Source organism: Pseudonaja textilis, chromosome 4 (assembly GCF_049901715.1).
Source record: "Pseudonaja textilis isolate UNSWEBS1 chromosome 4, rPseTex1.2, whole genome shotgun sequence".
Classification (NCBI taxonomy): domain Eukaryota; kingdom Metazoa; phylum Chordata; class Lepidosauria; order Squamata; family Elapidae; genus Pseudonaja; species Pseudonaja textilis.
This window is the reverse complement of record NC_141993.1, coordinates 26,668,897-26,683,412: the sequence shown is the minus strand read 5'-3', so window position 1 is coordinate 26,683,412 and position 14,516 is coordinate 26,668,897. Positions and strand designations below refer to the sequence as shown.

Below are 14,516 nucleotides of genomic sequence, written 5' to 3'. Positions count from 1 at the left end.
GGATTCAGTTTATTATGGTAACTCATTTTACAGGCTACAGGTACTCCTTGACTTACAAAAGATCATTCAGTGACCGTTTGAAGTTACAACAGTACTGAACAAAGTGACTTGTGACTGTTTTTCACACTTACGACTGTTGTAGCATCCCCATCATCACACGATCAAAGTTCAGATGCTTAGCAATTGGCTCATATTTATGATAGTTGCAGTGTCCTGGGGCCATGTGATCACCTTTTGTGACCATCTGGCAAGCAAAGTAATGGGAAAGCCAGATTCATCTTACGTCTGTGTTATTAGCTTAACATCTGCAGTGATTCACTTAGCAATTGTGGCAAGAAAGGTCGTAAAATGGGGCAAAATTTTGCTTAACAATTGTTTCATTTCAACTGTACTGTAATTTATCCTTAATTGTATCCCTGCTAACTACTGATTAATAATAAGACTGTTTTCCAAAGCCAATTCTAAGTTAAATAAAACCGTTAATACAATACCCAATTAATTACCTAAATAAAAACACTACTCCATTCAAACCATAGTATAATAGCACTCAATTTATCATTTGTTTTAGCAGGCCATGCTTAGATTTATATGGCTCTTTGAATCCCAAATTAACAATTTAAGGTTAGTCAGAACACTAGTGAATTGAGCAAGATAGACACATTTTATAATGCCAAAATTCTCCTGCAAGGATCAGTGAGAAATCCATTCAGTTCATGACCTGCACTTACAAGGAATTAACTGCAGCACACATGAACACTGGGGTCATTCATGCAGGATTCCTTGCATGATTATGCCTTTGTCTGAACCTCAAGAAATGCAATGATCGCATTTTCAGTGCTTGCTCTTGCAATATTCTACTGCTAATTAAACTGCGCTTAGATATAATAAAGGAATACTTCTTCTAGAAGTTGTGCTCCAGACCGAAAAAATGAAATTTTGACTTTGGGATCTGCTGATTAGATAAGTTTGCGTTATTTTGGGATTTGCTTATAATTTTGTTATTATTGTTATAAAAAATGCTAGTATATACGAAGTACAGATAGTCCTCGACTTATGGCCACAATTGAACCCAAAATTTGTTAAGCAATCCGTACTGAAAAGAGATAGAAGTTAACGCTTTTTTCTTTTTTTTCCTCCTTTCCCTTACACTTTTATTTCCTTTTTCCCCTCCCTTTTCCCTATTATTTTTATTTTCACTTGTGTTTCATATTTTGATAATCTGAGTAAAATTATACACACACACATATAAAACAAATATATATATATTATATATAAACTTTTTATTTGGATTATTTTGTGTGTGTGTGTGTGTGTAAAAAGATATAATGCAGGAACAATGATAAAAATAAGAAGAATAATGTGGGGCTGTTCTTCCTTGTACATTATTGCCTGGTTTTGTTGTTTGTATATTAGATTAACTTTTAAACTATAACTTTGAAGAAAACAGCATATCTTCTTCATCCTATCACTTAACAATATTAGCAAAACATTACCAATTTTCCTAAATCATCTAAATGACTTGTACTTCCATTTGCAAAGTGCTGAATTATTTGTTCCCAACAGCTATCTACTTCATGATAGCAGCACGCCATCCTGAAATTTTAAGATAAATGCAAAATGCATCAGCTTTCTAGAGCAGAAAAGCAATATATTACAAAAGTGCTAAATAATTCCACACAGGGGAAAAACCTGCTCATATTCTATGACACTATAGTAAGAAATATAAAGAAAGAATCAAATAGTTGCATTTTACAAACTGTACTATTCTATTATAGTAATAAAGAATTAAGTATTAAAAAGAATTAAAAAGTTAAGCAAAAAGAAAGCTGGGCGAAAATAGAAACAAAACGGTAAATTTCATCAGCAGTAATGGAGCAAAATATTTCATGGCTAAAACTAGATGAATAGCAAATTAAATTCCATATTCCTACGCTCTACCTTCACTAGTCACAAAATTATTAATAATTGAGTGCACAACAATCTATATTCTATGGCAGGGGTGTAAAACTCAAGACCCGGGGGCTGGATCTGGCCCATAGGGTGCTTAGAACTGGCCTGCAGAGCCACCCTGGAAACAGCGAAGGATCGGCCCATGGCTCTTCCAGCGAAAACGGGCTGCCCAGCTCTGTTTTTGGCTGCGACGGCCTCCTGAAACCCTCTAATGGCGAAAATTATTTTTTCACTGGCAGACGGTTGCAGGAAGCTGTCGCAGCCAAAAACAGAGCTCGGGAGTCCATTTTCAGTGGCAGAGCGCTCAGGCCACCATAGGCGCCCCCAACGAGTGATGTCAAGCTGGCCATGCCCCCCTGGCCATGCCCCCCACAAGATTAAACATAACCCTAATGTGGCCCTCAATGAAATTGAGTTCTATGGTATAGGCTCTTCATTAAAGATCCCTGGAACTCCGCACTGTACTTACTATAGGCAACCCAAATATATAAAACAGACCTTGGCTGTTAACATTAGAATTCTATGCTTAAAAATCACATACACGTTTTTTTCCAGCTAAATTCATTTTGAACTACATAGCGAATCAAACAATAAAGCAAAATTCTTTCTTCTAATTTGTCTAATAAGTATTTTATAATGACATTTTATGCCAGCTGGGATGGTAGTCTGATATGAGAAAGAATCAAACTGAGAAGGGAGTCAGATTGCTATAAAATTAAAGAGCTGCAATAATAAAGGTTGCCATAATATCAGTAGGATACACACAGACATTATATCCTATCAGCGTGTCATTTACTTCACTCATTGAAAGCACAGCAAGCTCTGCATTCTCAATGATTTTTCTTTCAAAAAAACATTTCTTGCCTGGCTGCCTTTGTTGGAGGTTCTTCATAGCTTTCAGGTACTGCCCAATGTGTAGACATTTAAAGTTGCCATGGTATCAGTTTTACATGTGCTATGTCATCATCATTCAATACAGTATGTCATAACAATCCATTTCCAGAAACATCAATTGTATAGAATTAAAATCTAAAACTATGGACCTTCAATCTATTTTTCAACCATGTAGTCTGACATTCATCCTCCTATGAATTTTCCTGGTTACTAACATAGCTATCTTAGGAAAACTAGGTATGTCAGCATTCCCAGAAGAAAACAAGAATCTTGTGAGAAATCACTACAGAAAGTTTATATAATAAGCATATCGTTAATCCTCTAAAATTTCTATAAATACTGAACTACAGAAAACAGAAATCACAGTCTTTTAGTCTGATAAAATTGACTAAAGTAGATAGCCTTCAATACCAACTCCCAATCATTTTCCTGACATTTATGAAAATCAAGAAATCTTTTTGTTTCCTTTTTGGGAAGGAAACAAGTCAACAACAGCCTGAAGTGAAGAAAACATGCTTAAAACTAGTATATTTACAATCCAAAATTAGATTTTTTAAAAATGATAGCAACTGGCCTTGAACTTTATTGTTATCAGATACTAAAAATACATCGCTTTTCTAGCACTATTCTTCTTTTGCTGTTATGAATTAGTATCTCATTCTCATACTAATTGGAGTCCACACCGCATTACCCAGCACTGTTTGCCATGTGCCATAGACCAGAAATTGTGCTTTAGAGAATTATAGCTGTTATAATGGCTCACATCAAAAGCGTTTCATTGTAGATCATAACATAGATTACAAAAATTGGAACAAAAGTTTGGTTCCTAGGTTAAAACCAATAATACAACACATATCTAACAACCAGTAAAACACAGTTAGTTGGGTGGTGATGTTGCCATTAGGCTGTACTCAATAGAGCCTTTTCTGTTCTGGTGCCCAACTTCTGAAATCTGGAGATCAGATTGGTCCTGATTCTGCTGGCTTTCCACAAAGCCTCAAAGGTTTGCTTCTATATTAGAACTTGGGAGCCTGAATGTTGGATGGATCAAATTTCCTGACTGCACTGTTTGTTTTTTATTTTCTCTTAGCTGCTGTCTTGTTTAATTTTGAATATGGTTTCATTGTTTTTAATATTATTAACTATCCAGAATTATTTAGATAGGTGCCTACCTACGCAAATACCTATGCATAGGTCCTCTTTATAGACTTCAGTTCAGCATTCAATACCATCATTCCAAATATTATTCTAACTAAACTAAACCAGCTAGCAGTACCTGAACACACTTGTAAGTGGATCATAAGCTTCCTAACAGACAGGAAGCAGCAGGTGAAGCTCGGCAGAATCACAATTACAATTAGCACAGGGACCCCCCACAAGGCTGTGTGCTTTCTCCACTTCTCTTCTCCCTATATACCAATAACTGCATCTCAAACCACCCACCTGTTAAAATAATGAAGTTTGCAGATGATACAACAGTGATTGGTCTCATTCGAGATAACGATGAATCCGCATACAAACAGGAGGTTGAACAACTTGCCTCGTGGTGTGACCAGAACAATCTGGAACTGAACACACACAAAACCGGAGAAATGGTGGTGGAGTTTAGGAGAAACCCTCCCATACTAGCACCTCTTACAATATTAGACAACACAGTATCAGCAGTAGAAACCTTCAAATTTCTAGGTTCTATCATATCACAAAACCTAAAAAGGACACCTAACATCAAAAACCTCATCAAAAAAGCACAACGAAGAATGTTCTTTCTGCACCAACTCAGAAAGCTCAAACTACCCAAGGAGCCACTGATACAGTTCTACAGAGGAATTATTTAATCTATCATCTGCACCTCTATAACTGTCTGATTTGGTTCTGCAACCCAACAAGACAGACACAGACACAGAGAGTAATTAGGACTGCAGAAAAAACAATTACTACCAACCTGCCTTCAATCAAGGACCTGTACACTGCAAGAGTCAAAAAGAGGGCTGTGAAAATATTTACAGACCCCTCACATCCTGGACATAAACTGTTTCAACCCCTACCCTCAAAACAACGCTATAGAGCACTGCACACCAGAACAACTAGACACAAGAACAGTTTTTTCTCAAACGCCATCACTCTGCTAAACAAATAATTCCCTCAACACTAACTATTTACAAAGTCTGCATTACTATTACTATTAATCTTATCATTCTTTATCGCCCAACCCTCCCACTTGTGATTATATGACTATAACTTTGTCGCTTGTATCCTTACAATTTATATTGACTGTTTCCTAGTATGATTTGATTGCTTATTGTACCCATGACTATTAAGTGTTGTACCTGATGATTCTTGACTCTTGACGAATGTATCTTTTATATACACTGAAAGCATTTGCACCAAGACAAATTCCTTGTGTGTCTAATCACACATGCCCAATGAAGAATTCTATTCTATTCTATTCTATTCTATTCTATTCTATTCTATTCTATTCTATTCTATTCTATTCTATTCTGATCCATGATAATCTAGATGTCTCTAAAGGAACAGGTATGTCATTGCAGCAGAGATTGGCAGCCAGATGGTGAATTTTTGGCCAATGAAGTCTCTCTGCAAAAAAGAGATTATTAAAATAATCCACTACTTCAAAGAACTGCTCCTTGTGAGCAGACTGCAGGAATTTAGGCTTTTTGGTTCATGGGTGAGCAGCTGGGAATTCAAATTGAAATCAAGTTTACAGCCATAACACAGTCTGGATGTAAGGTTCACTTAGCCACATCTCTTAATCACTTTCAGAAATTGTTTAACTGCTTTTCAATTATTAGGAACCTTTAAATTAAGTGATTTAACTGGATGGAGTCTACTTCATATCATATTTGGGGAAGAGAAGTTGCACAGACCTCTATAAGACTGGCCTTATTGTGGAAGCTTCTATATTAGATCCAGGGATAGCCTAAGAATTTGGCCAGTACAGCAAGCATCTAACAGACAGCATGATGATGAAAGAAACTCAGAAGTGTGAGAACCACTAATTTATAATAGTGAATAATGCTAACATTCTCAGCAGAGTTCATTCAGGCAAGTGAAGTTCAGGATGTTAGCAAATTGGGTCTGCTCAACGTCATACACTGGTGCTTATCATTATTATCATATAGACTCCATTGATCTTACATTTCAAATACTGGACTAAAGCATCATTACATCAGCCTGAGGCACATGTAAAGAGGGTTGGCAAAATTGAATTATCCACTATCAGAAACTCATGAAAACTTTAGAATTCCAAAATATCATCCAAGAAATATATTAGATGTCCTGGCCAATGTTTGGAATGAAGAGCTAAAGAAGATGAGTGACGTAATTACATTTATTATAAATGCACTCCTGTAATCTCCTAAAACCAAGCTCCTTGGACAATGAAAATTGTTAAAAGTAATTTGAATACACCTAGCAAAAGTTATCCTGAATTCAGAACCCCTTGTTACTCAATGAGATGCTAGCAATGAATAGATTTTATATAAATTTAATAACAGCTGAATTTTTTGGATGACATATAAGAGCCACTGAAGGGTGATGTAGCAAATGACAATTCTGACTAACCTTTTATTGACTAAAATGTTTACTTTCAGCTTAATCCAGTTTGCACTCTACAGCTAACATATTTATTCAAAATGTGATTATTCAGAGTTTAAAATGACCCCTCTAAAAGGAAATGAAGGCAGTAAACAATTAACACAGATGAAAATCCTGCATAGTGCCCAATTTTTTCCCCATCCTTTACCCCAAAAGTGATATACTTGTAAATAAATGAAGCCATACCCCACCCCAAACAGCAATTAGAGCAAAAATATTGTATTGCTCGATTTAATAACTAACTAAAATTAAATGCCTATAAAATAAGGTACTCAATTCACAAATTTGATTCCGAAGGCACTTTCCCATTTTTTTCACACACTATTTCACATACAGAAATGCAAGTATGCATAGACAAATTCTTCTTTGTCCAGTAATAGCATTCAGGAAAAAAACAAGGTAGAGAAGCTGGTGAAATTGTGACAATTTCTGAATTAGGAATGAAAAGAGGAAAACAGGCGGACAAAACTGGATGGAGATAAATCAAGGGAAAGAGAAAACTGGTAATGGAAGGAAAAAGAACATTTAGGTTTTATAATAAGCAGGCAGCCAACATCTTCCAAGCAACAACTAATAATATTGAAAGATATTAATAATATTGAAAGAGTGGCTATGTTATAGCCAGTTGTATGTCTTTTTTGTTCCTTTTTGTATTGCTCTATCAGCAAACGTAAGGACAAATAAAAAACTATTTTCCTATTAAGAAATAAATAGTAATGGGTTGTGAGAGCTATCCTAAATTTTGAATCCACACATAACGTGACTGGCTACTCCATTAAGTAATACTGCTATGCAAGACTCTTCTTTAAGTAAATAACTATAGTACATTAATGTTGAATATGATTAAATGAAACAATTTTCCTCCACTTTTCAAAGCCACCAGAATAGTGACTTTTTCACTTGAAAACCCCCCAGCAGAAAAGTATTTGTTTTAAAAAATGAAATCCTGGGCTTTGCCCAAGGTATCCTATAGCTATAGACAGCCCATCAAATATTGTTTTAGAAGAATGGCCTCTGAATGCTGATATTCTCAAGTCTGGCAAGAGAATCTGCTGATGGGATACATATGGGATCTTTCAACCTATATGTTAACCTCATTTTTAAATTAAAACAAGTCTTCAATTAACACAGCATAGGAGAGTTGTAAGCAGAAGTTAAATTGCTGATTTGTGAGAAATTCATGAAGCTGACAAAAAGAAATACGCCTTTTGAAGCCAATAAATATCATTGTCTTGACTTAAATGGAAACTAAAGCTTGGGAGCATTTCATTAGTCACAATTTTAGCAAATTAGAGTCCTTCTTCTAAATACCAGTTCTTCTACTATAAATTACCAGCTCATCTTGGAAATGATTCTTCTGAAGGTGAATACTGAATTAATTATATATTTCCCAAAATAAACATTAAATTTGTGCCCTGTCAGTCAATAAAAAAAAAAATTTTTTCCTCATTATTTAAGAGTAGCTGGTCTCACCAGCATATCAATCTGCTGAAAGTACTGATTTAATGTTAACTTTCTGGTATTACTTAGCAATTTACCATATGCTCCTTAAAGAGGTTATCTTTGGAACTAATTATTTTTGATAACTATCATGTAGTCTGCAACTTTCTCTTTCTGGGTAAGATTGCTGAGAAGGTGATCAACTGGATTGTCCTGGAGGAAATAGATTTGGTTAGGTTTTAGGCTGAGATTTAGTACTGGGAAAGTTTGGGTCACACTTCCAAATAATCTGTGCCAGAGAAGGGGTGGTGGTCATGCATTCATCCTTGTGCTCTTTGATCTTTTAACAGTTTGTCACATCATTGCCCACAGAATCCTTCTGAGGCAGTTCTGTGGGTTGGGAATCAGGGACCATGTTTTACAGTGGTTCTCTTCCTTTTTCCAGGTCTGGTTCTGCTCATATTGATGGGGGGGGGGGTGTCATTTCCCAAGCCTCCTTTGTATGTTTTTAACATTTGTATGAAATTGTTAGGTGATATCACCTGCATGTTGGAGCTTTGGTGTAATCAATATGCCCAGGACTTTGATGAGGATGACTGAAGCCCGCTTAGATTGTCTGGACTTCTTGATTCTTGGTTTTATCATATTTGCCATTTGTACCTTTCATTTTTGTTTTGTTTTTAATGTTTAAAACACTTTCTAAATCAACCGAAGTCACTAAGAGGCAGGCAGTATATTAATATTACCTATGTTTTCCCCAAAACAAGACCCAATCTTATTGTCTTTTGGGCCCCAAAATAAGTTCTAGGGCTTATTTGGGGGAAATATGATTTCAGGGTAATCAGCCGGGCTGGGCACTCCACCTGCACTGCACAAACAAAAGCTGGAAAGCACGCGGGGACTGATGGCATCCGGCAGCAGTTGCAGCCTGCCAATCCCTTGGCTGGTACACTCTGGGCTGTGTGGAGCCGAAGGCACTGAGCGGAAGGCAGGAAATCCCAATGCTCAGAGAGAAAGGCAGGTGATCCCAACACACTGCACGGGCTGCAGGTAAGCTGAGAGATGTGAAGATGATCATCCTGTGGCCGTCTGCCACTCCATCTCAGCACTGCTCAGCTTTCCACGGCCCGCAGGCGTGTCCAGATCACCTGCACCTCTGCTTCCACCTGATGCTTGCACAGGTACTCAACTCACCTGTACTGTGTGGGCTGTGGCTGCCACTAGACACCATCTGCCCACGCATGCTCACCTCCTATGCTAACCATGCCCACCCCCTCCACTAGGGCTTATTTTAGGGGCAGGGTTTATATTAGATGCCAGCGTGTAAATCAGGCTAAGGCTTATTTTTGGGGCAGGTCCTATTTTGGGGGGTAATCATGGTACTAGTAATAATAATTAAATGGTGGAAACATTAAAGTAATTAATACCTGGGAAAACGTTGTTCAATATGCAGCAGGAATAACTGACTGAACCCACATGTGACTTCGTAACTTGAATTGGAAGATAAGAAAACAAATGATAACTCACTATGCTTTGCACCTAAAATGTTATGTTGATAGACTGTATTTGCTAAAGGTTGAAGAAAGCAGAGGACTTAATAGGTTTTAATGAAAATTGCATTTTTTGTGCAAAATCATAACTACCTCTCTGATTCCATGAGTTCATAACAAGAAACAGATAACAGTGTTACTGAAAGAAACTAGCTTTTATCAATTAAAACCTACTCTAATTTGAGGGAGATAGTCTTACAAGCAGATATAAAAGCTACACTATAGAATACCTTTATATTTCTGGTGGTTTCACTATATAGTACTGTTGGCAACAATGAATCAGTTGGCACTGTAACACAGGAAGTATTTATGAGGAGACACACTGTTGAGCTGGTAACGTCAATTGCTTCCCATCTAACATTTTAAGACATATGGCCCTCTGCAACCACTTCACGCCTAAGGAAGAATCAAATGAGAAGTAGTTATAGCCATGATTATATCCAAAGAGCAAGTGAGTATATATCACCAAGTTATTCCTAAGTAATGTATAGAAATATTCTTGTCACAAACACTTATCCAAGAAAGTTATTTATATTACTACAAAAACGTTTTATGATATAATAAAGCACAATCAGATATATGTTTAATAAACAACAATGCTACTATAGAGTTTGGTCAAACTAGCATTCTGAATGTGTTGTTAAGGCATACAAGAAGCAATTTTCACAGAACATAGGATAAATTAAATAGAACAATACAAATGCAAAAAGCTAGAAAATCGAGGGTAAAATAGTCCAGCTGAAAAAGAAAACAAAAAAGTGATGTAGTAGTTTCAATAAGAGAGTGTACACAAGGAAAAATGAATTACGCTTCACTTTAAAAAATATGTGTTCATTGATTTCATCTATAATGCAACAATGCAGAGATGGTCATTCACAAAGTCCACAATTCTCTGGCAATTGCTTTATGGGGACATATAAAGCACGATAATTTATTGGGTGTAGCAATGAAAACTTCCTATGTGTTTCAAGGCAAATAGAAATTCCAAAATAATTCAGCTGTATCTTTGGCTGTTTTATGAGTGAGCATATATGGTTAATAAACCTCAGAAGTTTATTCAAAAGTTACAATATTCTTAGGGTGTGGTATGAATCAGGAATCACATAAAAACATACTGTAGTTTATCTTAACAATGTTATACGAACACAGGCATTATGATTAATGGTTTAAGCTCTGATCACACAACATACTCGAACTGAACTGAAATCTCCCAAGAGTGGAAATGAGGAGCTATAACTCATTAAATGTTGGAAGTACACCAACTCCCAATGTCACTCATCACTAGTCATCCTGACAGTTATTGCTGGCTATTAGTGCAGAATAGCCAGAGGGTGAAAAGGTATTCCATTCTTATATACATTATTTAAGTAAATTTCACCCATCATAAATAACCTGATTAACATGATCCTGACAATATGTATTAAAACAATCTAATTTTGCCTGTGTTGTATATTTAACAAGTGAATTGTGTTAAATCCCATAGTTTCAACAAAACAGGCAATAGTAATCATATCAAGCTATTATCCTGTATCACTAGTATTGTCTCCCACTTCTTCCACATAATGTTGAAATGCAATCATGCAAAAAACTTTGAAACTTTGTTCATCAGCAGGATGCTCTCCAAAACAGAATAGGTTCAAGTGTGATATGGCAGAAGTAGTTGGCAAAACAAATTTCCAGTTAAAAAATGGGACAGATCCATTTGAAGACTGCAAGAAAAACATTCCAGAAAAAAAAAACAATACTTCCCTATGGAAACAATTAAACAACAGCTTTGAAAACTACCCACTGTATCATTCTTAAACTTACCCTTTCCTATCACATAACTTAAAGGGATGCTGCTATTAAGGAATTGGAAAGAATTCTGCATACTTTTTCTGCTCTGTTGTTTCCTGACCTTGTGTTCTATACTTGGTTATAATCACTCTCCTTCCTCTCTAAGAATAGAAAATATCATGGACCCAGAATTTACTCTTGAAATACATTTCTTATTTATACTTTTCTTACAACATTTTCTGTAGTTTGATATTAGATTCCAACTACTTCTCCTTAATTTATATTTTTTTCTGTTTCATTAATTGCATTAGAGCCCAATTAATTTAACATTTCAATGTCAGAGAATGAAACAGACATTCTCTCTAATGGGGATACGGATTACAATTGCCTTTTCTGTCAGATTTCAACCACTTATTTTATAGCATTTTTTTCTTTCTAGTGCTTTTCCTGCAAGTGCAGAGTCTGCTTTTTATGTATCAATAACTTAGGAACAAAGTCTACAACTGGGAAAGTGACAGAAGACTATTTTTAGGCCTTCATTATGGCCATCTAATCAAAAACCAGGGCCTAAATCAGGGTATCCAACCTTTTGGCTTGCCTGAGCTACACTAAATGAAGATAAATTGGCTTGGCCTGCATACAAATATGTAACACGGTTAATACATATCAATCACAGAATAAAATTAACTTTACAAACTTGTGGGCTACATTACTACCGGTTGAGGGCCACATGTAGCCTGTGGGTCATGGGTTAGACACACCTGTCTCAAATAGAAAGTGGTCAATGGCCTATAATAATTTTTTGTGTGAATACAAACATATCAAATTTTCTAATTCTGTTTTTAAACCATTAGCAAAAATCCTATCAACCTCTTTTCCAAACCTACTCATACTTTGATAGTGCCTAACACAACAATGAACAACTTCAAACATCTCTTGTGTGACACCCCTTCAGACAGCTCAAGGTGTCCACCTGTTGTTCATTTGTTCACCTAAGCTGAATAAAACAGGCTTCCTAGTTTCAATCACTTCATATAGCATTGTTAAAACATTTTCAAATAGTACTAATGTTTTCACCTCCAAATTCAACACCTGAATTTTAATATTACCAAAATATTGAATTGAGCAAATGCTTGTCATTAGCTTGGCTCACAATATTCCAACACCTATCAGGATTCTGATTGGCTGATCAAGAAGAAGACATTTGAAGCATCCAAGTGGCTTCTACACACGTCAAAAGACAACCTAGTGATATTTTGCAGGAGTGATTAACTTATGACCTACCAAATATTAAAGACAACTCTCAGCATTTCTCAATATCAACAATGCTGTCCAGAACTGAGGATTTTAACTCAAATATGTAGACCACAGCTTTCCTATACCTCCTTGTCAATATTTATAATGGCATAAAACTTGGTGGACTACAGTTGCAATAAGTTATGCACAATAAAAGTATTAAAATATCACCTCTTTCAACATGACTGTTAAGTGTAATTAAACCCAATGTCATTAATCCATACTTAACTGTGGGTGAGATCATGCTCATTATTTCTGGCAACTCCTTGGTAATTACAAATTCAAATATTTCACTAACAGATAATCACATCTGACTTGTTTTCCACTCCCTACAAATAACATTTTAACCTTCGTATGTTTGGTGCATGACAAAATGAAATTTCTGCAGTCCAAATAGTTACTTGTAATTCACCAAATTCCACACAACCTGTTATGTGTATTAGAATACTATGTAGTTTAGTACAGTTATCTTCAGTCTCAGGCCAGGCCCTTTTCATGAAGTTGTCCAAATAATTATTTACCTGCAAAGTGGATAGAAAATATTTCTTCATGATCTGATATTGGCTCACTTTATTGAAAAGTGAACAGTGTATTTGTATATCTCTCACATAAGATTAAATGCATAATTTGGACAACTTCGTGAAAACTTACTAACTAACCCATATAAAACAACTGCACATACTCTAAGAAGTGTAAGAAATTAGAAAAAGAATAACAAAACTCTCGTCTAGAAAACCAGTTTCACTTGGACACCGGCTTCGATTATACTGGCATGAAAAACAGAAAAAGAAATGCACCAAAAAAAAGCGGACACTTTCCGGTCTTATGACTCAGCCTCGATTTCTGAGGCAAAAGAGATCTAAATCTATACCGACACCTTTCTATTAAAAAAAAAAACCCGAAAAGGAAAGGAAAGAAATACTTAACAAGAAGCCATGAAATCTGATGCTTCTCTGGCCAAGTTCTCCTCAGTTAAACCTGTTCAGCATGACGTTAACTTCCTCCCACAAAATGTGACTCCGGGCGGCAAGACACACAACAGAAAAGCAGACAGAAGCGACTTCAGCACACCCCACTTTATATCGCCTTTACTATTCCTTCTGTCCCAATATAAACACCCGCCGCGACTCGCACCCGCCCACCGACCTTGCCTGCATGCATGGCAGCCCACCCGTTTTGTCCGCAGAGAATCGCTTCTCGGGGGACGGCGAGGGGGAGAAGGCCGGCGGCCGTTCACCTTCCCCTCCTTCAAACTCCCATTTTAAGGACCTCGGGCCCCGGGAGTTGGGGAATTTCTTCCCGCCTCCCTCGCCAGAGAATTTGCATTCGCGCCAATTCACCCCTTCTCTAAGCGGGGGCTGCAACTATCCCACTCGCACCCGGAAGGCCGGTTACACAACCTGGGAACGGGCGAGAGGAGAACCCGGCGAGACCTCGAGGCGGCCTCGGTTTCCCCCCTCAACCTCTTCCCCAACCGTAGTCATGGCGGGGAGACGCTCACCGCCGCCCCGCTCCCCCCAGGCCCAAACTCCCGGCCTCCCCGCGGCTGTACCCGCAAAGGAAGAGCTGCTGTTGCTGTCTCAGGAAAAGCCGGCGCGCTGAAGGAAGCGGCCGCAGGGAGGCTCGGAGAGCTATAAGCCGGGAGAGTCGCTGCCGCATTTCTGGGCCCTGCCCGCTGCCCTCGAGCCGGCCTACTTCCCCGGCCGGCCCCTCCCTTCAAAGAAAACAGCGCCTAAGCCAGTTCTCCGGCCAGCGGAGGCGCCATTTTGCGCTCCCCGACGGAGGCCTGGAGGCGCTCGGAGGATCCTACCTGACTCCGAGAAGAGCTCCGCCCGCGGGGAGGAAAAGAGTAGCCGGCTTCGGGGAGAGCGGCGTGCGGTGACGGCAGGAGCAACGGCGAGAGGCGGCTTGCAGCCAAAGGGGTGCCCGCTGGCAACGTCCGGGCAGCGCCTGTTGCGGTGGCTGCAGTTAAGGAGCAAAGGGCCTCTGGACTGT

The 14,516-nt window shown here is 37.9% G+C and overlaps 1 protein-coding gene across 6 annotated transcripts in view; it reads right to left on the bottom strand.

The window, feature by feature from the left end:
* Positions 1 to 14,516, bottom strand: part of IDE (insulin degrading enzyme) — a 62,895-nt gene extending 48,379 nt beyond the window's left edge. Inside the window, exons 1-2 of one of the 6 annotated variants that reach the window (XM_026710581.2) lie at positions 14,332 to 14,516; positions 9,680 to 9,845 (exon numbers count right to left, since the gene is read on the bottom strand). Coding sequence is in view for 2 of the 6 variants with exons in the window: in XM_087932458.1 (XP_087788584.1) it covers positions 14,074 to 14,180 (107 nt within the window). In the remaining 4 variants the exon portion in view is untranslated. Of the gene's footprint in view, positions 1 to 9,679; positions 9,846 to 13,448; positions 13,645 to 14,073; positions 14,309 to 14,331 lie in introns of those variants that run through there. The other 5 variants (XM_026710580.2, XM_087932459.1, XM_026710582.2 and 2 more) reach the window with 5 other exon arrangements.